We start from the raw sequence: 27,761 nt of genomic DNA, 5'->3' as shown, positions 1-27,761 counted from the left end.
GTCCCCTGCATTGGTAGGCGGACTCTCAACCACTGCGCCACCAGGAAAGCCCTATGGTTGATTTTTATTTTCTTCTTTTTGTTTGTATTTTCTAATTTTTCTATGATAAGTTTTTATCACCTGGGTAATAAAAATATTTAAAAATGTATTTTAGCAAGTGGTCATGTTATATACACAGCATGATCTGTGTGTTTTGGCAAGGAGATTTATTCTTTGACACATAACTAGTTTATTCTATGAAATACGTATTTTTTAAAAATTACATAGTAAAATATTTCTAAGGATGACTGTTTTTAGACTTTATAGTATACCTTTTAATGGGAACTCCTAGCAGTTTAGGCATATTTAGCCATTCATTTATATTATTAAAGAATTAAAATAGTAAAGATTTAATAATTTCCTAATATTAACTATCAGGTAGTGGTAAGAACATTTGATCTGATACTTTGACCATCAACCCTGTTCTCTGACAGCATATAGTTCATTTTTCTGTAATGTGAATTGTGTTTTCCTGGAAGATTTGGCAACAGGATCCCATGAAATACTGGGACTGACACTGTTTTATAGTATGTAGACCAACAGACTGAAGTTAACCAATTGATAATGGTTTTGGAAACAAACAAACAAAAAATCTCCAAGCTCCATTGAGACACTGAGAGTGTATATCTTGCCACTGTATAGCTGTATGTTATTTTTCCAGACCTCTGTTCTTCAGATCAGCTCTTTCTATGGCTGCAACTCATTGTTTTAATTTACCAATGGTCAGACACTGTAATCTACTGTATCTAGTTTTAACACAATAAAAGTCATCTCTTTAATGGCTTGCTTACTTCAAATATGAAAAAATACTCTTTCAACATTTTTTTAAATTATGAGGGTAATAATAAATGCACATGGTTTTTAAAAAACTAATAAGTACAGAAGGTTATAAAATGACCATGAGTCTCCTGTCAGTGTCACCCCTAGGGGTGGACATTGTTAATAATTTCTTACATGTCCTTCCAGATATTTTAATGCACTTAAAGTATATGCTTTTTTCCTTTTTACATGTAACGTATGTAAACATGTAGACCAGAAGGAGAGCCCTGAAACGTGGGGCTACAGCTTATGCCATGTTTTGTTTTCAACATTTTGCTTTTGACAGTGATTTTTACTTTGAATATTTTTTCTTTTTATTCAACTTTTTAAATGTCTAAATATTTTATGTTTAAAAGTAGGGGTGTTTGTATATAAAGAACAACTTCAAATTAGTACATTTCCTTTCCTCTTCCCTAAATTATATGCTTTTGTTTCTTTCAGCATTGGGGGCCTTATTCTGGACACAACTGTATCTGATCCAAACTTGGCTGGGATTGTTGTTTACACACCAGTTATTAATGGTAAGAATTAGATATACTGTTTCATAATGATATCCTATATCTCTATATTCTTAGGTACAAACAGGAACCTTTGAGTTCAGATTTTAAGAGGTCTACCTTCCCATTCTATTCATTTGATTTTCAATCCCAGGTTGTTGCTCATGGTGGAAACTACACTGTATGTTCTCAGTATGCAGAACACATTTTTGAAAAGAACTCTCACTTAATCTTATCTCTAGATATTAGTTTGAGAATCAGACATACCTGATTTTTAAGATTCCTGTGGCAAAATAGGATATTCCAATTCTATATTATCATTAACTTTGGGCTTACCTGCTTTCTTGTGCTGCTGTGTTGCTGTCTCTGTCAATATTTGTGGATAAACTAGAGTTAGCTAGGTTTAAGCATTGCTGGAGTCAATTCACTCCATTAAAATCTATCACTCCTCTACTGATCCCTTTCAAATCTGCCTTATATTTTTTCTTATTTATAAAATGGGAATTATAATACTTAAATTCACAGGGGTTTTTATATAAATTCCATTTAAAAAGACAAATTTAATCCAGTCCTACTGGCTTTTGGGCTGGCAGTCATTAAACTGGATTTCGGTATAGCCTAAGCCAATATAATTTAAAATAATGCTACCTGGGGAAAACCATATCACAGGATATATGACACATTTAATATATATTACTTTTGTATATTTATGGATAAGGAAATATGTTCTACAAAGGCAACTTCTCTAAAATCTAATTTCATATCTAAAATTTTTACTGAACATTTTAATTTTGGGGTACCTAAACAGATTTCCCCTAGAGATGCCCCTCCCAGTTTTCCTGGTAGCACCATTCTCCCCATCACCTGCCCTTAACATCATGGACCCATTTGATTCAACCTGGCTCTTTCATCCTCTTTGAATAGATAATGACCAAATCTTGTCTATTTGTACATTAACATAATTCACTTGTTCATTTATTTATATAACAAGTATGTCTTAGTACTGTAGTCTACTAATGTCTCAGTTCAACCATCATTCAAGTAATAAAGTAGGCTTCCTGACTCACTCCCTATTCGATGCAAATTGAACGTCACTAGTAGATGGGTCTACCTTAAACATTGTTTTTATTACATTAGTTTTAAGATGATGAACTTGACAGTGGTTTCCTCCTGCCTGTCAAATCAAATTAGAACTCTTCTGCCTAGCTCTCAAGGCCCTCTCTATATGCTCTTGGACGCACACAACTTTATCCTTTATCATTGTGACTTGCTTCTTGCATTGTGGCCATACAGAGGTCTAATTTTCACTGCCTGGAATAACTATCACTTTCTTTCCCCCTGTCCGAATCCTCTTCAGTGACTATTACTTGATGAATTCACTAGCATGAATATTACCCAACAATGACTGTTAGAACTGTATTGCCCAGCATCTCAGTGAGAAATTTAACTTAAATTACAACCCCGTTATTAGTAAGATTTTAGTGAGTATCTCTGTTATTTTTCCTTTTACAAGAAACAGTTTGCTAAAGTGCCCTCATTGGAAGTCTGTGCATGGCATGGCATAGTGGTAAAATCTTTTTTCTATCTCAGTAAGTAAACCTCTTAGTTGGGTATCACAGTGAACACATCTATGTTACATTATGCTCTTTAAAAACATTGATTGAGAAGATTCACTCCATGCTTCTCAAAAAAGGTGTAACTTCTGAGAATTGAATTTCGTTTTAAGTGTGCTGAGATGTACTATTTAAAAGACCCCTCCCTGTTTTATCACCATCATCTGCTATTTTTTCATAGTTATTTACTTATTTATTATTTATTAACTTATTTTGGCTGCACTGGGTCTTCGTTGCGGCGTGCGGGATCTTTAGTTGCAGCATGCGGACTTTCAGTTGTGGCATGCATGCGGGATCTAGTTCCCCACCAGGGATCGAACCCAGGCCCCCTGCATTGGGAGCACAGAGTCTTACCCATTGTACCACCAGGGAAGTCCCCATCATTTGCTATTTAGTGAGTACCTACTCTGTGGCAGATTACTTTTAGTTCTTTTATGCATGTTATGTTATTTAATCCTCAAATTAAGATAAGATCTCATATCTAGCAAATGGTGGTTTAAACCCAGATCTGCTTGATATCCCAAAGCCTGTGACTTTTTTCCTTCAAAATGAACAGCTACTAATTTATCTGTTATATTAGATACAGGAATACACACTTTGTTTAAAGTAAGGCATATCTGTGTTGATACTGTGATGAGGGTATCTTTTAACGCTTATTAACATCTCTCAGAACCAGTAACATTTTAAAAAAATATATTTCATGTAACAATAGTTCTTGAGGTGTTGAAAAGTGAGTTCTGTGGTCAGCTAAGTTTTGGAAACATTAGGTTGAAAAGATTTCTTTTCCACAGGATGATGTGAGTCTCCCCTTCTGGTACTTTTGTTAGAGAGGGGTTGGAATTTCTGGATCTAATCTTCTTTCTAAACCCTAGACCATACTTTGAGAACTACTGATCTAGGTCTTATTATATCTTTATCACTGTCTACTTTCAAATAATAATATATCACTTTACATAAAGGATAAGAACCTTATATTAGTATACTTGGATTTCCACTCTTATGGGCTCTTTTTGTCATATGTTTTACTTTGTTATAAATCCTATAACATTATTTTTGCTTTAAACAAGTATTTTTTAAAAAGACAAAAAATGAGGGGGTAGTATCTTGTACATTTCCCCACATTTTTAACATTTTCAGCACTCTTCTTTCCTTTGTGTAGATGCAGATTTCCATCTGGCATTGCTTTCCATCTTCCAGAAGAAGCACCTTTAATGTTTCTTATAGGGCAGCTCTGCAGAGAAAACAGAGGCTTTAGGCAGGTGTCTCCCAGCTTCCTTCTCCTTCCTTTCCCTTCAGCTCTAACAGTGTCTACTCTTAACCTTTTTCACTCCATCTCAGAAGAAGAGCAGACTCTTTTATCTAAGACCATTACACCTCCAATGGGATCCTTACTCCCAGTTATCTTAACTTTTCCTGTATCTTCCATACCTTCCTCTCTTCCATCTTTCCTCTTTAGTTTACAATTGTGCTCGACTCTTTCGTTCTAAATCACCTTTCCCACAGTGTTCTGCCTTCTCAAGCTTCTATTTTCTCCCTTCTACTCTTTACAACCAAACTTTTCAAAGTGTAGCCTGTACTTGTAAAATTTCTTGCAATGTTTTCCATCCCTCTCACTCTACATAACTTTTTTTACTGAGCTCCACAGTGACCTCCTCATTACTTTATCCAGTAACTTGTTTTCAGTCTTCATTCTGTTCAGCTGTTTGATACTACTTAATCTGCCCTTTTGCACCTCTCCCAATTCTCATCCCATTCTCTGAAAATTCTTCTTCATTTTCCTTCACTAACTCCTCCTTTCTATCTGTCTCTTTAAGTATTTGTATTCTTCCAGACTCTGTTCTTGATCATCTTCTATTGTCACTTTTCACCTTCTTTATGAGGGATATTGTCTAGTTCAGAGGTTTTCAAAGTGTGGTCCCCAGACTAGCAGCATCACCTGGGATCTTGTTAGAAATGCAGATTCTCAGGCCTCAGCCCAGACCTCCCATGTCAGAAACTCTAGTGTAGATTGACTCTGACACATGCAAATTGATTCTGACACATGCAAATGTTTGAGAACCATTTGTCTTAGTTATGTGACTTCAGCTCTCTCTTCCCAGTCTTGACCTTCATTCACTTCCAGATCCATACTTTAAACAGATATTTCCACATGGAAGATCCAAAGCTCCAAATTGAACTCATTATCTTCCCCCCAAACCTGCTCTTCCTTCTGGGTTTCCTGTCAGTTAGTGATATTATTACCTACCCAAACAAAACATCCCAAAGCCACATACTCCCTTTCTCTAAATGCTCTCTCTTTTTATCTGCTCTTGAAATACCTTCTGAGTTAGTCTCAACCCTTTGTCTCCCCGTGCTCCCTGGCTTTGTTCATTCATCTTCCCTGGGTACATCTGCATAAATTGTCTCCCTGCCTCTACTATCACCCAGTGTAACCTATCCATCCTCCATACTGCTGTTAGAGTTAGCTTCCCAATCAACAAAGCTGATCCTGTCCCTTGCTTACTTAAAGATCACAGTTAAGTTTCCTGGAGATAAAGTACAAATTATCTAGCCTAATATACTCAGTAAGCCCAATCTGCCCTCAAATCACCCTCTCTAATCTCATTTCTCCACTGCTCCACCAATTCTTAAAATTCTCATCTTGGTGAATTTTTGTTGCTTTCTCAAAAAGATCATGTCATTTCTCTACACCATTCCTTTGTACCTGATGTTCCCTCTGTCTCACTTCCCTTCTTTTACTTACCAAGTTCTGCTCATTCATTCAGACCCAATTAAAATGTCGCCTCTTCTGCCAAATAGTTCCCTTTGGGAATTCCCTGCCAGTCCAGTGGTTAGGACTCTGCACTTTCACTGCTGAGAGCATGGGTTTGATCCCCAGTTGGGGACCTAAGATCCCGCAAGCCATGCGGCATGGCCAAAAAAAAAAAAGTTCTCTTTTCTATGCTTCCACAGCATACTTTTTTTTTTTTTTTTTTTTTTTTGCAGTATGTGGGCCTCTCACTGTTGTGGCCTCTCCCGTTGCGGAGCACAGGCTCCGGACGCACAGGCCCAGCGGCCATGGCTCACGGGCCCAGCCGCTCCGCGGCATGTGGGATCTTCCCAGACCGGGGCACGAACCCGTTTCCCCTGCATCGGCAGGCGGACTCTCAACCTCTGCGCCACCAGGGAAGCCCCCACAGCATACTTTTAACATACATAATTATTTTGTATGATGATTCTTTTTTGTATGACTCTCTAGTGCCTAGAGATAGTGCCTAGCATGTTAAGATTTGGTAATTGCTGGATGAATAAATGCATGAGTTAAGGAACATGCTTTGTTTTGCTGCAAAGTACATGTCACCGAATTTGAAGTTATCTTATTAAATAACACAAATTAGATTATACCCGAAACATTTCATATACTTAGGAACTGGTGAAGTGCATTAAAAAAAAGGCAATAAATAAATAAATAAATAAATAAATAAATAAATAAATAAATAAATAAATAAATCGGAAAATGGTTCTTACTGTTTGTATAAAAAACTAGCAGTGATGGCAACGTTTATTACTTTCCTTAACAACTTCTCCTGCGTGTAACCATAGAAATTGGTTTCTCAGCATTTCCTCCTCTTTGGTATATTCTACAAGCTTTTTAGATAGGAGTGAATATTTATAAATTTATTTATTTATTTTTGGCTACATTGGGTCTTTGTTGCTGCACGCGGGCTTTCTCTAGTTGCATTGAGTGGGTGCTACTCTTTGTTGTGGTGCGCGGGCTTCTCATTGCAGTGGCTTCTCTTGTTGAGGAGCACGGGCTCTAGGCACGTGGGCTTCAGTAGTTGTGGCTCGCAGGCTCAGTAGTTGCAGCTTGCGGGCTCAGTAGCTGTGGCACACGGGCTCAGTAGTTGTGGCTCACGGGCTCTAGAGAGCAGGCTCAGTAGTTGTGGCATACGGGCTTAGTTGCTCCGCAGCATGTGGGATCTTCCTGGACCAGGGATCGAACCGTTGTCCCCTGCATTGGCAGGTGGATTCTTAACCACTGTGCCACCAGGAAAGCCCGGAGTGAATATTTAGATAGGAGCTCTTTAGATACTGAAAGAAGTTAGCAATCCCAGGAGTGAATGTTTTGTGGACAGAAAGAGTTGAGCTAGAGATCAATTGGTTAGAAGAGGGATGGGCTCAGTTAGTGTAGCCAGAAATGATTCAGAAGGAACCATTTCTTCAGTGGCTTGAAAGTCATTTGAGAGTTCAGTTTTTGTTGAGTAGAAGCAATGGCTAAATAAATGAAGGTATAGCCTTAGATAGAATGTTATGAACAATCAAAATTAAAGAATTACATTTCACATAACAACAAGGATGAATTTTAGGAACTTAATATATGTGAATTATCCCATTTCTATAAAGTTCAAAAGCATGTTTAGGAATACACATATATGTGGTCATAACATAGAAAACAAGAGAATGAAAAACAATTCAGGATAGTTACTCTGATTGACGAGGAAGGGCATGGGATTGGGGAGGGCACATAGGGTACTTCAAATGTAAAAGTCATGCTGTATTCCTTTTCTTAAACCGGGTGATGGGTACATGGGTGTTTTTGCAATATGGTTATTTATAGCTTATATGTATTTTATAAATACTATTTCTGTATCTATTAAATATTTAGTACAAAATAAAAATCCTGGAAGTAGCACTTTTAGATTTCTTATTAAATGGTTGACTATGAAAAGAAAAGAATTAGAATAACAGCTAGGTGTCCAAATGAAGAATTTCCAAGGTAGGAGGGATATAGGTATGTTTATTGACAAGGAGGCAAAGGAGTAATAGAAAAGGAAAGATGGAGGATGCATGAGAGATGGTGAAGAAGGGAGGGGCGAAGTCCACAGAATGATGGGCTACAAAGTAGCCTTGGAAAAAAAGGATACCCCTTATTACTTCAATGTGGTAAGAAAAGGAGTCCTGAAGAGAGACTAAGGTGAAGGGCCTTACCTATAATGACATTCTCAGTTGTCCCAAGAAGGTAGATAGATTTCCCAACCTGTTTAATGTCATGACACACACAGAAAATTGTAATATTAGGCGGCACACTAGGGAGAAGAAGGAGGCCACTTGGAACCAGAGGCAACCAGCCTGCCCCTGCAGAGCTTCGAAGGTCAGTATCTTGACACAGCTGTAAACTATTCAAGGCATCCTGGTTTGGGAAGTTCCAATTGAGGCAGTGTTTCTCAACCTTTTTTTCATTATGACCCTCTGAGGGAGCCATTTAAAACTTTTTTTTCCGGGCTTCCCTGGTGGCGCAGTGGTTGAGAGTCCGCCTGCCGATGCAGGGGACACGGGTTCGTGCCCCGGTTCGGGAAGATCCCACATGCCGCGGAGCGGCTGGGCCCGTAAGCCATGGCCGCTGAGCCTGCGCCTCTGGAGCCCATGCTCCGCCACGGGAGAGGCCACAACAGTGAGAAGCCCACGTACCGCAAAAAAAACAAACAAAAACAAAAACGTTTTTTCCCCTAAATGTTCCCACCCATGAAATTTTAATATCACAGATATCCAATTTATCCATTTCTATACTGTATGTATATCCGTGCTTTATACATAAAATGAGTGAAAAATTTTTTTCTCCCCCCAAGAACAAATTTTTGTCCCCACTAAGAATGCATGATCTAGGGTAAGGGAAGCAGAAAATTTGGAGACCTTGTAAGTCACTCATCAGGTTGCCGACACGTACATTGGAAGGAAGTGGTAGAGGTGAATGTACCTGCCTTCATTTAGAGGTCTTGAAACTAAAAGAGCAGTTCCTGTGTGTGAGTTCTGATAAAGAGTCATGAAAGGAGGAGAGGTGAAAATGCAGAGATGTGTGGAGACGGCCAAAATATGTAGGTATATATGGAAGATACTAGATCTGCTGTGCTGTTGATTGTAAGGCTTTGCTTTCGAACAAAATGAACTTTTACTTCAGGTTCCCTTAGGAATGCCCAAAAGAATTATTGACATAATTTGAAATATATTCTATGGTGTGAAATCTATTCTGTGCTAAACATTTGCTGGAAACATATATTTCTAAATTTAATAAAACATGAAGTTGGATTTTAAAGCAGTCCTTTGATGAACCTTCTGAATTTGTTCATACTATCAAACTTTCTATTATCAGTGGAGCTCATTCTAGCAATAAGGCACTTAGAAATTAGGTCTTCTGGATACTGAAAGCTCTCACTAATTATTTAGTATGTTGGAAATCTGTTTTTTATTAATGTTATTAATTTATGTGACAATATTTAAATGCTCTCCGCTAGCTCTAGTAGTGCAGTTAGTCTGTGAGAAATTTAAGTAATTTAAAAGAAATGCTGATAGACTTGCTCTTAATAGAAGTGTAGATAGGGTATGTCGTGATAGCGAGAAAGCATTTCTGACATTAAGGGAAGCTATTCCAATGTAATCATTCTGCTGTAGTTTAAAAATATAACCAGTTGGGCCTCCCTGGTGGCGCAGTGGTTGAGAGTCCGCCTGCCGATGCAGGGGACACGGGTTCGTGCCCCGGTCTGGGAGGATCCCACATGCCGCGGAGCGGCTGGGCCTGTGAGCCATGGCCACTGAGCCTGTGCGTCCGGAGCCTGTGCTCCACAGCGGGAGAGGCCACAACAGTGAGAGGCCCGCGTACCGCAAAAAAAAAAAAAAAAAAAAAATATAACCAGTGATCATGATGAGTTAAAACTTTAATAAGTCTCTACACTAATTATGTTAATTATTTTGCCTTTCACATGATGCCTTTAATCTACTTGGAACTGATTTTTGTGTATAGTATGAGAATAGGGGTCCAATTTCATGGGTTTTTTGGGCATATTAATAACTGTCTTGGTACTATTTATTGAAAAATCTATACCACTCTTTATTGATCTGCAATACCTCTTTTGTATATCACAGATTTCACGTGTATGAGTGCGTGTGTGCATGTGTAGTTATCAGATTTAAAAAGTACCCCTCAGGGGCTTTCCTGGTGGCGCAGTGGTTGGGAGTCCGCCTGCCGATGCAGGGGACATGGGTTTGTGCCCCGGTCTGGGAGGATCCCGCGTGCCGCGGAGCGGCTGGGCCCGTGAGCCATGGCCGCTGAGCCTGCGCGTCCGGAGCCTGTGCTCCGCAACGGGAGAGGCCACAACAGTGAGAGGCCCGTGTACCGCAAAAAAAAAAAAAAAAAAGTACCCCTCAATTCCTGGTTTGCTAAGAGTTTTTAATAATGAATAATAAAATGATGAATTTTATCAACTTTTCTGCATTTATTCATATAATCATATTATTTTTTCCTTCATTTATTTGTTAATGTACCGTATTATATTATTTTCAATGATTAAATCAGCCTTATATTCCTAGCATAAATGCAGTTTTGTTGTGATATATTACACATTTAACATTTTGCTGGATTTGGCTTGCCAACAGTTTGATATCTTTTTTACATTTATTTTTATTCATAAGATTGGCTTATAATTTTCCTTTTTCATATTGTCATTGTTGGATTTTGAACTCAGAGTTATGCTAGTCTCATTATGTGAGTTAGATATACTTACTCATGCACTTTATACTGGAAAGTAATGTAAGATTTTGTAATTTATTCTTTTTATTATTATTTGGTACTTAAATATTTGGTAGAACTCACTTGAAAAAGACAACAACAACAAAGCAAACAACTTATGTGGACCTGGTGATTTTTTGAAGAAGATTTAAAATTTTAGATTTAATTTCTTTAGTCATAGAATGATTCAGATTTTGTATTTCTTCTTGAATTAATTTTTTTAAGTTATATATATTTTAGAATATTTTCCCATTTAAATTTTCAAGTTTAATGGCATAAAGTTGTTCATAATCTTATTTTTAAAATATTGGTAGTAATTGGAATTATGACTTCCTTTTTTTTCCTATTGTTTGTCCCTACTCTTTTTCTCTTTTCAGATAACTGATATTTAGCTTTATTGATCTTCTTACTTTTTTCTCTTTCATTACTTTTCTTATTCTAGTTTGTGTTTATATTTCTATCTTTTCCAACTTCTTGAGATGGATGCTTAGGTCAGTAAGTCTTCCTTCTTTTTTAAGTATATGCGTTTAAGACTTTAAGTGTGCTTCTCATTACTGCTTAAGCTGCACCCCACTTGCTTTTGTATGTAATATTTAATTTCCATTCAAATACAAATGTTTAAAATTTTCTATTATGATTTCTTCTTTAATTCACAAGTTATTTAAAGGCATGTTCTCTCAGTTTCCAGATAGTGAAGGCATCAGGCCCTGAAGGGTTTTTTTCGTGAATAAGTTTTTAACTATGAATTCAATTTCCTCAATATAGGGTTTCTCAATCCTGACACTTGTGATATTTGAGGCCAGATAATTTCATATTGTGGGGGGGGCATCCTGTGCACTGTGGGTTGTTTAGGAACATCTCAGGCCTCTGCCCACTTGATGCCAATGAAACATCCCAAATTACAACAACCAAAAATGTCTCCAGGTATTGCCAAATCTCGTTTTTTTGGATTGGGGTTCAATTATTGGTGGCAAAATCACCCCCAGCTGAGAACTACTGCTTCATAGGTATAGGGCTATTCATGTTATGTATTTCTTGCCAAGTGAGTTTTTATAGTTTGTGTATTTCAAAGAATTTTAAAATTTCACCCAAGCTATTATTTTCTGTCATAAAGCTGGAACATGGTATAACCATATTATTCTTTTAATCCTGCATAGTCTGTAGTGATGACTCCTCTTTCATTCTTAATATTGAAATTTGTATCTTCTTTTATTCTTGATCTATTCAAAGAAGCAGCTTTTGGTTTCATTTCTTTTCTCTATTGTTTCTGTTTTCTATTTCATTGACTTATGCTCTTATACTTCTTATTCCTTCTTTATGCTTTCTTTCAGTTTAATTTTTTTTCCCTAGGTTCTTAAGATGGGAACCTTAGATCATTGATAATAGATCATTCTTCTTTTCTAATATAAGATTTAATGCTGTGAATTTCTAAGGACTGCTTTATGTGCAGTACTTATCTCAATATGATGTTGTGTGCACAAATCTCAATATGTTGTGTTTCATTTTCATTAAATTCAGAATATTTTAAAATTTCCTTTGTGATTTCTTTTTTGACCTGTGGGTTATTTAGAAGTATATTGTTTGCTTTCCAACACTTGGGGGAATTCTCAAATATCTATCTTTTCTGTTGTAGCCAGAAAACATACTTTATCTGTTCCAGTTTTTTCAAATTTATTGAGACTTGTTTTATGGCTCATAGTATGGTCTATCTGCGTGAATGTTCCATGTGTATATTTGTAAAGAATATGTATTCTGCTTTTGTTGGGTGTTGTGTTCTATAAGCGTCCTGTAGATCAAGTTGGTTGTTATTATTGTTAAAATCTCCTGTATAGTTTTTGTTTGTTTGTTTGTTTGTTTTGCGGTATGCGGGCCTCTCACTGTTGTGGCCTCTCCCGTTGCGGAGCACAGGCTCCGGACGCGCAGGCTCAGCGGCCATGGCTCACGGGCCTAGCCGCTCCACGGCATGTGGGATCTTCCCGGACTGGGTCACGAATCCCTGTCTCCTGCATCAGCAGGCGGACTCTCATCCACTGCGCCACCAGGGAAGCCCTCCTGTATAGTTTTGATTTTTTTAAAATCTATGTATTCTACCAGTTAATAAGAGAAGAGTGATAAAGTCTCCAAGTATAAATACCAACTTGTCTGGTTTTTTTTGTTTTTTTTTTCAGTTTCATCAATTTTTCCTGTGGGTATTCTGAAGATCTATTTTTTAGGTGCAACTACATTTAGGTTGTTATGTCTTTTTCATGAGTTGACCTCCTCAGCCATTATTCAGTGTTTGTTTTTCTCTCTGGTAACATCCCCTGTTATAAAGTCTTTTTTTTCATCTTTCTGATATTGATATAGCCACTCTAGCTTTCTTTCCCCTAGTGTTTATATGGTATATCTTTTTCCGTACCTTTACTTTTAACCTATTTATGTTCCCATCTTTTAATAATGCATATTGTAACCTCTTTCCCACTAGATCCTTTAACATATTAATCATAGTAATTTTAAAGTTCTTGTCAGATAGTTTCAACACCTGAGTCCTGAGTCTGGTCCTATTGACTTCTTAACTCCTGACAATAGTCTGTTTTCTTTATTGCTTTTTACTGTCTCAGAAATTTTTTATCAAATGCTGGACATTGTGTATAAAAGAACATTGGAGATTGAGATAAATATTATTTACGCCTTAAAGGCAGGCTTTTTCTTCTATTAGGTCATTAGTATGGAGGACTGTGTGAGTCTCATCAGTAGTTGAGCTGGGTCTGGTTTTTGTGGTTGTTATAGTTACCTTCAGTGCACCACTGACTTAGATTTATCAATGAGCTCCTGCTACCTTATGCTCAGTGTGAAGCTTGGAGCGCTGTATGCCTGGAGCATGAAAGGCTTAACTATCTGTGCTCTTGCTTGTCTTCTCACGGTAGGTTGTTGTTGCTTGTTACATGGTGCAAGGCATGAGATGGGATTTGGGATTCTCTTGCACTAGTCTCAATCTTAGGCTGTTCCTATGCACTTGGTCCACAGAGGTGAGGCCTTCTCAGTGTTTCTTAAGACCAATGAATTACTCAGATTGGTCTTAAGCAGGAATATTTCCTTCCACTTCTCCAGCAGCAGACAGCTTTTGCTTCTACTCTTCCTCTAGTGGCAGTTGATCTTTGCCTGGGGTCGGGTAGCTGGAGTGTTTCCTTCATCACCTCAAGCAGCTTTTGTTTCATATGAGAGAGGGAGTCAGAAATGGGTGTGATTTCTTGCTGTGTGCCACCAAGGTCGGCTCTCTCAAGTGTTCTGTCCTACCTCAGTCTGTCTCACAAGTGCCCAGGGGAGGCTTGCAGAAATAGTTGACCCGTGAATGTAGACTCCCCTTGTGTCTAGGGTTCCCAGGTGTTCTAAATGGTTATGTTAGCCCACACTCAGCATTAAAGAATTTGAAATTTTCAGTTGTTTCCTTCCTACTTGCTTTTATGACTACTACCTCTTCCTCCCATAATCTGTCAAAGGAGAAAGAGTTTGGGTGTCCCAACTTACCTTGGGGGCACTTACCACCCTTTGGAATTCATTTCACTTCTAGGCATCAACTCCCCTTCCTCTGAGTATATGAGAAGATAATCTAGGTTAAAAGATGACTTTCTTGAGTAATTTTTTCAGTGTCTTATACCCATTTCTTTAGTAACCTGAGAGACGTGTATCAAGCCTTGTCTATTTGAATAAATCTAGCTTGTTTTCCCTGTCATTAAGATGATAAACATGAAATATCTTGTTACCTAGTTTTATATCTTGGTTGTGATAGTAATTTTTAAAAATTACTTACTCTGCTTTCAGACCAAACAGTGAGTTAGATTTGAAAAAATAATGAATGAGTCTTTCACAGCAGTGATTTTATGTCTTTGGAATATCTACCTCAACATTTAATAAATCAACATTTCAGAAGAATTCTTTGTTTGTTTTCTTGGCCCAGGATGTGACATAAAGAGGCTTGTATTCTGTTGAATGTATGCACATTATTTAAAATATGAAGATAACTACCTTGTTTGTTTTTCCTTATGTTTCAGGTATTGGTGGTAATTTGGTAGCCATTCAGGCTAGCAGGATTTCTACTTACCTCCATTTACACAGCATTCCAGGAGAACTGCCCGATGAACCCAAAGGTGGTTACTACCCATTTAGAACTTTTTTTGGTCCAGGTAGGTGCTTGTGGATTTTTGCATATTTTATTTCAGGAACTGTTGCTCTCTATGAGTATAGGCAGGCAACATTTGTTGAATACATATTTTGTTTGTGAATATTGCATAGTTTTCCATTTCTGAGAGCTAAATAGATTTTAAATACTAGAATAGATTTTGTTCACTAAATCTCAGTGAACAACAGCAAAAAAACAATTTGGATCAATTCTGCAGTTGCTGAGGAGCTTTATATAGTTTTTCTCTTTTCTCTTTCTCTGGGATATCTTGTTTTAGGAGTCAGGAAAGAGGAACCTTGTGCATATAAGAAAGCACTGTTAGGTGATTTAGGGAGACAGATATACCATCTGTCTTTTGTATATTAATCTTTTGGACCTTTCTAAATGTAAGCATTTGATCCCAAACAAGCAGAATGAGAGGGGATAACCTCAGTTACAAGGACATTATTATGTCGCAGGCATATGATGTCCAAAAAACTAAACCACAATTTTAAATTCTTGACAAATTTTTTTCTGATGAAAATAAATGTAATGTAATAAATGTAACTTTTGAATGAGGATCAGAAATGCCCAGTCTTTTAATTGCAGTGAAAGAATTCTAAAAGAAAAATAAAATTTAAACATTTCATAACCAAAGGTCCGCTATTAGAAGATCATGAGATGTCATTTAGTCATTAAAATGGTCAATAAAAAGGAATTAAATGATGTAGGGAAAAAAACACATTTCAGTACTTTAAGAACTTCATATTTTTTCTTTTGTCTTCCCTCTGTTTTTATAATAGATATTATAGTTTGACCAGTGTTCTTCATAGCAAGTTTTTATCAACCACCTTTTATTTAATTAATATATAACATATAGGGAGAATTTTTAAAAATTAAGTAAATTGTAAATAGTTAAAATTTATTTTTAGCAATTGAATTTTATGTGATTCTATGCAATATAGTAACTAGAAGTAATCCTCAGACTTTAACAACTGTGACCTATTATTCACCACAATATGATTTTAACAACTTTTGCATTTTATATTACAGGAGTAAATAATAAGTCTGCTCAAGTTCTACTGCTTTTAGTGATACCTGGGCATTTAATTTTCCTCTACACTATTCATTTGATGAAAAGTGGTCACACTTCTTTAACTGTAATCTTCGTAGTAGTATACTTATTTGCTGCTGTGTTACAGGTAAGAGTTGAAACCTCTTGCAATCTCTTTTATGCTCAGATTGATGTAAAGTGTAACTGTAAATCTAAAGGCATAAGAAATATTTTAACATTTCAAAAATCAGCTGAATGCCTTCATATTGATTTGATTTTCTTAAAACCAATAACTTTTAATATGATTTGATCAATAGAACCGTTGAATTTCCTGTTTCCTAGATTCTGTGTCTTCCCTTTTATTTGTTCTCTTCTTTTGTATGAACACATCTTCAGATAAATTCCTGAGAAAGACTGCTGCATAGGAGAAAAATGTTTGAGTCTTTGCATTTTGTAAAATGCTTTTACATGAATAGCTTGACTGGATATAGAATTGTTTCTTTTAGAATTTTGAAGGCATTGCTTCCTTGCTTTTTAACTTCTCCTACTACCATTGGAAAGAACAACACATGCCATTCTCACTGCTGATCTCATGGTACAGATCTACTTTTATCTTTCTAGAAGCTTCTAGAAAGAAAATCTCTTTTTCCCTATTGTTCTTAAATTTCTTCTGGTATTTATCTATAAGTTTTAAAGAAATATGCCTAAATTTCTAGTTCATGATTAATCTCCTTTAGACTTTTGCTAATAAAAGTTGAGGATTTGGGGGCTGTTATAATGCCACATCTTTCCCATATGGTTATATAACAGTTTTTGGTTAAATTCGTAGTCAATGTTTCTATTATTGGGTCTATCTAAACATTGTTTACTATAGAGCCAGATAATGTATTATATTTCCTTTTCGTGTATTTTACTTTTCTTTGGGTTAATAATCACATGTTTTTCCATTTGCCTCATTTTCCATAAACCCATCCTAAATTTTTTTCTAACTGTTCCAGCTTTATTTTGGCTTCTTAGCCATGGCTTCTTGCTAAGCTCTGTAGAATTTTGTAGCTCCTACAGTGAGAAATCCTAACTTAAGAGATGCATTCAAATAGTTCTTTGAAAAGATAAGATAACCCCCCCCCCCTTCAGGGGGTTTGTAGGAGTGGAGCTGGAGGATAAGTATGTGGAAAGAAACTGCATTGATGATAATGATGTTAATGAAATTAACTGACATTTACTGTGTTTCCTGTATGACCAGCATTGTTCTAAGTGCTTTACATGTACAGATTTACTTCATTCTCACAAATACTCTCTGAGATTTGTCCTTCTGATATAAATCAGTGATTTTTAAAGTGAAGTACGTGCAAAACAATGCATTGTGTACAGAAAGAGAAGGTTAAAACTTCTATTTATATATGTCTACCTCATTTGTTTAAAATGTCTATTTTCTCCTATTTTTTTGACTGCTTTACAGTAAACATTAGCACAGTGTTACGTAAGTATACTCATTTATATTGAAAGGGCTGCATAAGCTAAAACTTTTGGAGGTTACTGAGTAAAAGCATAGAGATGAGAAAGCACAGAGCTTATGCCAGAAAGAGCAAGTAATTCATACAGAGGATTTAACTAAAAGAAGAGAAGATGAGGTTAAGAAGGTAGATTAGGGCCAATGTAGAAAGGCCTTAAATGCCAGGCAGAGGAGACAAGAATCCGCTCATAAAATAACAAAAACCCTTATGACTTAATGGATATTTTAAACTTTTCTATAATGCTTTATAGCACCCAAGATTTTGTTAAAAGTCACTTATCAAATCATTCATTCATTTATTCATTCAATAAACCTTCATTCTACTAGGTGTCGGGATGGGTTTTAAATCCCAGGATGAATAAATTCAGACCCTATCCTCAAGGACTCATAGCCTGGAGGGAAGACTACTACATGAACAAATAACTATATTATATTGTAATAGAATATAAATGCTGGGAATAGCTACACATAATTTGCTGTCAGAGCTTGGAAGAAAAAGCAACTAATTCCACCTCGGGAGTATTATTTTTCTACTATTCAGTAGGGACAACAGTTACTTCAAATGCATTTTTACTACTGGCTATCTTTATTGCTACATATGATATGGTCATTTATTATAATTTATGTTCTCCATGTGTGTAAGTATTATGAAAAAGATGCATTCCTCAATCCTATGGGAAATATTTAAGAGACTATTCTTTGGTCTGTTTGTAAACATGCCATTTTTAGAGCAAGTTCCTATTTGTAACTTTACCTCTTCACTTCATGGATGGATTTGATGTTTATGTTTATGGTTCTGTGCCAACATACTATCATGCATCATTTCTCTTAAGTTCATGAAGGATATAAGAAATTTTTCTGAATTCATAAAAATATCAGATTTCAACCTTATGCTCACAGTATTCCTATATGTCTTTTGTTAACCTCTGACCTAAATTCTGACCAGTAAAGTTTGAAAAACTAGAGTTGAGGAGAGTAATTATTAATCTCTCTGTGTCTCAGTTACCTCCTCTGTAAAGTGGGAGGGATACAGACAGTTCGACCTAACGATTTTTCAACTTTATGATGTGCAAAAGCGATAACGCATTCAGTAGGAGCCGTACTTCGAATTTTGAATTTTGATCGTTTCCTGGGCTAGTGATATTCGGTATGACGCTCTCTTATGCTGCTGGGCAGTGGCAGCAAGCCACAGCTCCCAGTCAGCCACGTGCTCATGAGGGCAACCAACCGATAAACCGATCCACTTAAGACCATTCTGTACCCAACCATTCTGTTTTTAACTTTCAGTACAGGATTCAGTAAACTACATGAGCTATTCAGCACTTTATTATAAAATAGGTTTTGTGTTAGATGGTTTTGCCCATCTATCTGTAGGATAATGTTAGTGTTCTGAGCATGTTTAAGGCAGGCTAGGCTGAGCTACAATATTCAGTAGGGTAGTTGTATTAAGTGCATTTTCGACTTACAGTATTTTCAGCTATCATGGTTTTTTGGGATGTAACCTCATCATAAGTCAAGGAAGATCTATAGTATTACCTACCTCATAGTCACTTTTGAGGATTAAATGAATTAATTACATAAAGCTTGCTTCATAGTAGATGCTATATGCGTGTTAGCTGACACTACTGTTGTTATCGTTATTAACATGGAATTGTAAATGGTGAGCCATTAATCTCTGAATAACAGTTGGATTTTTTAAAAATTTTATAGTATTGACTGAATTTTCTTATGTGTCTTTTACAACTTTCATTTTTATGGGTTTTAGTTTTTACTTTCTCCCTAAGAATCAGATAATCTGCCAGAGTAGATCTTTGTTTTTGCACCTGACATTGTGCATTATTTCAATGCAATAGCTTAGAATCAGATTGTAAATTGTCAAATCAAATCTTCATGCTCTGACACTGACATATATAACACATACATGAGCACACACATTCACACATCTCTTTAGAGACTGAGGTTGAGATAAAAAATCTTGACCTTTCCCTGCCTACTTCACTCAGTCCAAAGATGGACAGAATAAATAAGTACTTTTTTTTAAAGATTTTTTCTTTTTGATGTGGACCATTTTTTAAAGTCTTTACTGAATTTGTTACAATATTGCTTCTGTTCTATGTTTTTTTTGGGTTTTTTTGGCCATGAGGCATGTGGGATCTTAGTTCCCCGACAAGGGATCGACTCACACCCTCAGCATTGGAAGGCGAAGTCTCAACCACTGGACTGCCAGGGAAGTCCCTAAATATGTACTTTTTAAAGACAAAGACTCCTTCACCACTTAAGACTCATCTTTTAATATCCTTTACTTGACTGACTTCCTTTTTGGATCTGGATTAAATTTATATTCAAAACCTTGGTTTAAGTCCCAGCCCTTATTCAAATATTTCAGTCCACACCAGTCTTCCCATCACTAGACTCTATATTTTGATTGAATATTATATAGTAAAATTTTCTAATGCCTGTTTAATTTCTCTCTGCCTAGATTCCTACCTCCTTGAGGAGACTTTTTTCTTTTGGTATCCTCCATGAGACATGATAGAGTCGTTGTTTTTTGAATTCTTGATATTTCACTCTCTTCCCAGACTAACGTTCTTTAAGGAAATTTCCCCACACCACCTAATTTCCCCAACCAACTGAATGAAGGAAATCCACTTGAAAGAAGCTTTATATTGGATTTATTATAATGACATCATGACAGTTCTTTGCAGTATTTTTGCATTTACTCAGATGTCATCTTCCTGGAAGTCTTTCTTGAATACCTAATTTGGTGCCTTTATTCTCTGTTCCCATGGTACCTTGTGAATACCATTATCCTAGCTTTTCTACTTCACATTGACATAACCTGTTCCTGTGTCTGTCTCACCCATTCTAGAGAAAGGGCCTTTGTTTTACACATTTTTTTTAATCTCTAGCACCCAGCCCCATTCCTAGTGCTCAATTAGTATTTGTTATACTGAATGACTGTATCTTGCTAGCACTGTCACCCCCTTCAGGAAGAAGAAAGTTTACAACTGAATTTAGGTACTAGAAATTCCAGAAAAACTGAAAAATCTAAATTTTCTTCTCCTTGCTCAAATTTTCTCTTTCACTGACCTAGGTATTTAAAATTTTTTTAAATAAGAAATAAAATAAAATGCAATGAAAAATAAAACAGAAAATACCACAGATTCTATCAGAATTCAGTCAAAATTATAAGGATTTACTGAAATGTTTAGAGATGACATCCTTGATATCCAGGGCAAGTGCAAGGTTGGCTTTAGATAAAGGGAATTGGAAGTGAGTTGAAAATTGATTAAGCTGAAGGATGGAATGTGAGACTGCTGTGGGGATAATGTGTAGTATTCTGTGTACTTTTGTGTATGTTTGAATTTTTACATAGTAAGGAGTTTTTTAAATTAAGGTTTTTCAGAGCTTTTTTTTTTTTTTTTTTTTTTTTTGCGGTACACGGGCCTCTCACTGTTGTGGCCTCTCCCGTTGCGGAGTACAGGCTCCGGACACACAGGCTCAGCGGCCATGGCTCACGGGCCCAGCCGCTCCGCGGCATGTGGGATCTTCCCGGACCGGGGCACGAACCCGTGTCACCTGCATCGGCAGGCGGACTCTCAACCACTGCGCCACCAGGGAAGCCCTGACTCCATTTTTTTTTTTTTTTTTTTTTTTTTTTTTTTTTTTTTTTTTGCGTTATGTGGGCCTCTCACTGTTGTGGCCTCTCCCGTTGCGGAGCACAGGCTCCGGACGCACAGGCCCAGCGGCCATGGCTCACGGGCCCAGCCGCTCCGCGGCATGTGGGATCTTCCCAGACCGGGGCACGAACCCGTGTCCCCTGCATCGGCAGGCGGACTCTCAACCACTGCGCCACCAGGGAAGCCCTGACTCCATTTTTTGAAACTATTTTTTAAATTTAAAAATCTACTTACATGTCACACATTTCATTGTTTAGGTATTTACTATGTGTCTTGAAATTAGAAGGAACCTAACAAATGTGTTTTTGTTATATGTCATTAAGGCCACTGAACCACAGTCAGTAGGTGTGATGGATTATACTCTTACTCATGTTCCCGCCCGGTGCCCAAGAGCGATCATAGTAGTTGGAATATGTCAAGGCTGGAGTAATGTGCAAAAGGCATCCATATTTAGTACACCACCAACCACACTGCATTTTAACCATGCTGATTACCCATTCTTCCTTCCGTGCCATCAGTCAGCATTTGTGAGACTGCTAGCTGTGGCTAAGGGTACAGTCACTGGCTTTAGAGCAGAATTTTTCATCTGTGTCAACAAATTAGCCCACTGAACCCACAACTTTGATTTCATAGAACCAGAGTATACTTTCTTCTACAAACTTAGAGATGATTGGGTTCTTTCTCTCTAAGCAGTCATTTCCTCTGCCTTCACATCTTTCTTATTCAGATGCTCCATTGACTGCTCAAAACCTGTTAATTTGTGATATCAAAAGCGTAATAAGGAATTCCAGGCTGTGATGGACCTTGTTGGCCTTCCGTCTAAGATGTACAGAAGGGGCTTCCCTGGTGGCGCAGTGGTTGAGAGTCCGCCTGCCGATGCAGGGGACACGGGTTCGTGCCCCGGTCCGGGAAGATCCCACATGCCGCGGAGCGGCTGGGCCCATGAGCCATGGCCACTGAGCCTGCGCGTCCGGAGCCTGTACTCCGCAACGGGAGAGGCCACAACAGTGAGAGGCCCACATACCGGAAAAAAAGTAAGATGTACAGAAGGGAATTTTGATATCTTCCTCAGGGTTTTCTGTCTCTAATTCTTTTATTTGCCTTATTCCCTGCAGTTTTTTTTCAAGGACATAGTACCTGGACAGCATAATAAACCTGAGAAGGTACAATGATAACTATCAATCAAATAAGCAGACGGATGATCTCTTGAGCAAAGAAGGAACAGCAGCACATTGTAGTTCATTTCCCTACTTAATTTAAAGCCTCTACTAGTTCTCCTTTGTGTTTGAATTCCTAAATATGCTTCCTTTGTCTGTGAAGAGATAAAAGCTTAAACTTTGGATGACAAAAGGCAAAAAGATAGACACATGGAGTATGTTAGTATTTTTTCTGCTATAAAATATTTCAGTGGGAAAGAAAAATGAGACTTTTCTAGCCCTAGAGCCCTACTAAATTCCACCAAAGTGTTTGTTAATATAATTCATAAAGAATGACTCAAAAACACTTCTAAATGAAAATTTTAATTCCCTCTTTTAGGCACTGATTGTTTCATATAGAAAATTAGGTTACTAAGAACTTTTCTAAACTTCTAGCAGCACCAAATTCCATGGGAAATTCATGTGAAAGCTTGTGGAAAACCTGGCTGTATCTGTTTTTTAATTGGGAGAGACAAAATGGTTCCCTTAAATGGTGGAATGACAAATTCTCATTTCGTAAAGTTAAAAATATAAATATCGGGATTTTGTCAACTGTATAGTGCACATTATCTTCCAAGCACATTATCTTCAACTATATAGTGCACATTATCTTGCTAGTCAATGTACAAAAGAAATAGAAGATATTGTCCCTGCCCTTTAGGATCTTCTCTTAGCTGTGGGAGATGAGGCTTAAATGCAAAAAATAATTAGAGAGGAGCCTAAGACTTACCTCCTTATAACAGTAAGTTATAAGCATCTTCCTGTGTAACTTAAGAATAACACTTTGTGCTTATGCCTGGATTTCATTGTTTAAAAGTGCTTTAATAGGTTTTTTTTTTTTTTTTTGGAGGAGAGGATCAGAATATATACTGTAGCTGATGAGAAACTTGAATTAATATCAATAAATATGAAACTACTCTTAGCAAAATAGTAATACTTATACTTCTTATTAATATAATTTTGAAAGCAGAAGTCTCCTTAGTTTTTATTACTGCCTTTCAGTAGGCAGTGTTTGTTTTTTCATTTTATACTTATGTGCAAATTGCACCATCTTACATTTCCCAACAAGTTCGTGTTCTTAAGAAAAATTATTGTCAACAAAGCCCAAGCCAAACTTAAATGAGCAAATGAGTGACCCTCATAATAAAATTAATAATCTGGATAATGAATTATGAATTTTCTAAAAAGTGTTTCTGTTTTATAAATAATAGTTCGTGGTTGTTTTGAAACCTATGCTTGTACCATGAACACACCCACAGCACAAATAGTGCAAATTAAGAGCAAGCAGCTTCCATTTCTCATCTAGTAGAACATGCTTGGGGCAGAAATATGGTCCACGTACTTGCTAACAGAAGCATTGGCAACATCTTAGTTCTGACGTCACATTCACATGACTCAGTGTCATTATGTTAACTACAAAGACATACAAATAAATGTTTTCACAGAAGAAAAATATAAGCCTTATAAATCATCACGTACAAAGGACAAAGTGGAAAAGAGGGAAGATAAGATCCAATATTTAGAACATTGTAGAAAGATCACAGAGCTCTTTAGAGGAAGAGCTGAGTCTGAATTTCTGCTCTGCTGCTTATTTTGTGACTTCAGTCAAGCTTCCTAACATCTCTGGCCTTATTTTTTTCCCTACCTCAGAGGATAGTAATGAGAACTAAGCTAATGTATATAAAGTACTTGGTAGAGTTGCTGGAACGTAAAGAGTTTCCAGTAATGGTAGTAGCTACAGTTTATCATCATTATTGTTGTAGACATTATTTTTGTTTTCCTCTCATTTTTGGAGCTGGTTATTCAGTGCGCTAAGGCCTTTTTCATCTCCTCACCATTCACCTTCCTTTTGACCCCTGTTCTTTACTGCAGAACTCTTTCCTGCTCCTCTGATGAGTGCCCTAAGCTTCAGATACCACCCTTTCACTGCTAACTCCCAAACTGATATCTCCAGTCTGGCTTCCTATTCTACATCTCTAGTTAAATGTTGAAATGTTGTTTCAAATTTAACATGTCCAAAACTAATTTATTTCTCTCATAATCTTTGCCACATCAGTAGGGGTGGTGGACAAGAAGCCACAAGTGCACAGAGAACTAGGCCAGGCTTAGGTACACAAAGATCCCCTAAATCTCTCAGCCCTCAGCTCCTGACCCTGTAAAGTTCCTCCAGGATGGGGAGAGCCTTGCTTGCATAGACTTTATATCTCACGCGTATGGCTGGTGTCCAAATCCTGCCCATCTCAGTCACTGCCATCACCTTGTTACTGGTGAGTCCAGGCAGTGTAATAGGAAGACTCCTAGATATTTCTGAGTTCTAAGTCCGGTCCCTTCCTAAGTCCATAACTTTGTCTAAGTCACAGCCCTGCTCTGTGGCTTGGTTTCCTTACTTGTAACACAAGGGTGAAGATACTAACACTAAGGTAACCATATAATTTTAGTCCAAACCAGGACACTTTCGAGAATGAAAGGGAGCTGTTAATAATTATGATTAGAGTCACAAGCATACCATGACATTCCGGGGCCAACCACGAAGTAGAGTAGCCCTAGTGATCACTCAGATCCCTTCCTACATTTCTAATAGTTGACTTTGTGAATTCCCACTCCTACAGTAAAGGTGATTTGTTACAAAGCATTGTTGTACATAATTAATAATGTATATGCTAATATTAACATTATTTGGCAACTAAAACAGTCTTTAATATTAAAATCTATAATTGCTGCTAAGGTAATATTAAGTTAAATTGGCTTTTATGGGTTAGCCAGAGAACCCAGGCAATACATAACATGTTGTTTTCCTTAAAAATTGTATTCCAAGTCCAAATAGCTAATTTTGAATTGGTCTTTTTAAGTTAGAAGCTATCTATTTTTACATTTGTTCAGCCTAAAACAGTCTCTTTCAGGTTCCTGGGTGCACTCTGTGTTCTCATATCTCTGTATTTTACCTAGAAGTCTGTATTTGCCTCTTTCTGCCATAATTTGACTTTTGTTATTTTATAGTATTCAGCTTTATCTCCTCTTGATCTGCAACTTTTGAGAGGAAAAGAGTACTGGCTCTCTTATATTAAAAGCCGGCTTATCTCCTTATCACCTAAATTGTTCATTCTGAAAATGTTCCATCTCTGACAGATCCCTTCTTGAGGTTTGGTGGTCTGAGCCACTTTTTCAATATATATATTTAAGAGTTTCCAAAATGGTAATAGCAAATATTTATATAGCATTTATTCTGAGCCATGCGCTGTTCTAGGTACTTTACATGTATGAACTCACTGAGTACTTAACACAGCCCAATGAGGTAAGTTATACTTTTAGTTCCTGCTTACACATGAGGCACTCGACCTGGAGAGAAGTTGAGTAGCTGGTCCAAGTCCACTCAGCAAGGCAGAGTCCAGATCCAGTCTACAATCCTAACCACTGTGTTTTACAAGAATAAGTTTGACATTTTGTTTTGCTCTTAGTGAGGGTCATAGTTTTCAGGATGGCAGTTCTTGGAGGCTTAAAGCTGCCTCTTCTCCCTGGTTTCATTAGATCTTCATATTTCTTCCAGCCAGGTGTTTTGCCTCCAAATTGCATTCGTTCCACAGAGTTTATATGGAATCTGTGTCTACTGAAGTCAAGTAGGAATCCAGTCAAGGATGTGAATAGGTCCTGAGAGAAGGACTAAGTGCTGTGGAAGTTCAGTAGTGGGAGAGTATATTTCTAGGTAGGGAGGGAACCTTTATAATGGATAAAATTTTGTTTTGTGGAATCCACAGAAAATGCCACTTCAGCAAAAAGGAAGTAGCATTAAGTAAATGAGAAGACTCAGGGTATTTACAGAAATACTAAGAAAATTTCTTGAGCATAGGGTTTATGAAAGGGAGTGATGGAAAATAAGGTTGAAAACTACATATTGTGACAAGATCATGAAGGGTCTTGCAGACCAGACTGAAGAGTTCATTTTATTCTATAGAATGATGATTTCCAACATTTTTCCCACTCCCAACAAACTTGAGAGATCTGACACATTCCTCTGATGCAGTGTCATATAATGTGGAAGGGCTTGAGCTTTGATTTCCACCACCCACTGCCTGTGTCACCTTGATCAAGGTAATCTCTCGTCTGTTTTCTCAGCTGTAAAAAGAGGCTAAGAATAGACCTGCTTTGTGGGTTGTTATAAGGATGAAATGAGATAATGCATGTAAGGTGCTATTATTGTCTTATCATTTTAATATCATCATCTCTAATAGCTGTGGATTACTGGGGCAGTGAGTCTCTTAGGGTATCACTGAGTGGATCAGATCCTGTGGAATCTAGCATTGAGTCTCTACCATGATTCTAATACCCGACTCATTCCTTGGAGTCATTCTTCTAAGTAAGGAAAATGTAGCCATATGGTGGTAACGTGGCCATAATTGGAATCCCAGGATACCCACCCAATAGCTGAGCAAGTTAATTGGCTTAGCCTTGGGCAAGTTACTTAATTCCTTGGGGGGTCTTATTGTTCTTGCCTGTAAAATGAGGATAATGATTCCTCTTTGCACAGCAGGTATAATACCTGGCACATAGTAGGCCCCTATTAAATGATGTGGTTGTGTCTTTTCTTTTATTACAACATTGAGTCAAATCCTATTCCCAGATGGCATCTCAAATGAAAGAGCTAAGCAACCAGGAGATTTTAACAGGTTGCCTGACTTCACTCATTCCTCAGGATTTAAGTCCACCAGATTCCAACGGGAAAGTAAGGATCTCTTTATTCTTTCTGTGACTGTTCTGCCTCTGTCTCTTAAGTGGTTTCTGTCTGTCAGCTTGGGTTGAATGGAAAGTGTGAAGAGAATGATAAAGGAAATGTAAAGGGAGGACCTACAGTTCCAATAATTTTTTTATAGTTGCAAAAATAGCTACTTTACCTTTGGGAGTTGATTAATACGGTGAAGGAAGGAAGTTGAAACAGGTGATTTTTTGAGATTCCTTTTTAGCCCTGGGATTGCCTTTTTGTGATACAATAGTGTGTTATGCTATTATAGCTTAGGTTGTAGGGTCTTAAAATTGATACACTTTCCTAAATCCATATTTATGATAAATTCTCTGGACAGGTATGCTTGGGCTCCAGGCCAGTAAGCACAGAAGATGAAATGACTACCTGCCTCATTGGAGGCACGGCATGCCAGAGCCCTGTGGAGCAAGGCATTCAGAAAGGGAGCTTTTTTCCATCCTGTCAAGCCTGATGAGGATGCAGTTAGGACCAGGGAAGCTGAGTCCTCTTTTTCTAGTGTGCTGGTTAGGATGTTACTGCCTGTGCTCCGAGTTCTGCTGCAATTGCAGGCATGACTTAGAGGAATTTTCACATCATCTGAAAAAAAAAAAAACAACTTACAGCTATGTGAAGGCACTTACTTGGAAAGCATAAAAACTATTTTTAAAGAAATTTGCCAGAATAAAATCTTGGTTGGGGCTTCCCAGGTGGCCCAGTGGTTGAGAGTCCGCCTGCCGATGCAGGGGACACGGATTCATGCCCCGGTCCGGGAAGATCCCACATGCCGCGGAGCGGCTGGGCCCGTGAGCCATGGCCGCTGAGCCTGCGCGTCCGGAGCCTGTGCTCCGCAACGGGAGAGGCCACAACAGTGAGAGGCCCGCGTACCGCAGGGGGAAAAAAAAAAATCTTGGTTGATTGTGACCCCAGAATATTCAGCCAG

At 37.5% G+C, this 27,761-nt stretch overlaps 1 protein-coding gene across 1 annotated transcript in view; it reads left to right on the top strand.

Moving 5' to 3' along the window:
• The window catches only part of SLC41A2 (solute carrier family 41 member 2), a gene marked incomplete at its 3' end in the record, with an annotated part of 107,571 nt that overhangs the window by 57,634 nt on the left and 22,176 nt on the right, over nucleotides 1–27,761 (top strand). Inside the window, exons 7-9 of the mRNA XM_079714386.1 lie at nucleotides 1,300–1,379; nucleotides 14,540–14,671; nucleotides 15,700–15,848. Coding sequence (XP_079570512.1) covers nucleotides 1,300–1,379; nucleotides 14,540–14,671; nucleotides 15,700–15,848 — 361 coding nt within the window. The remainder of the gene's footprint in view (nucleotides 1–1,299; nucleotides 1,380–14,539; nucleotides 14,672–15,699; nucleotides 15,849–27,761) is intronic.

Source organism: Hyperoodon ampullatus (assembly GCF_949752795.1).
Source record: "Hyperoodon ampullatus genome assembly, chromosome: 11".
Lineage (NCBI taxonomy): Eukaryota > Metazoa > Chordata > Mammalia > Artiodactyla > Ziphiidae > Hyperoodon > Hyperoodon ampullatus.
Note: the sequence above shows the minus strand (reverse complement) of the source record. Positions and strands in the feature narration are given on the sequence as shown.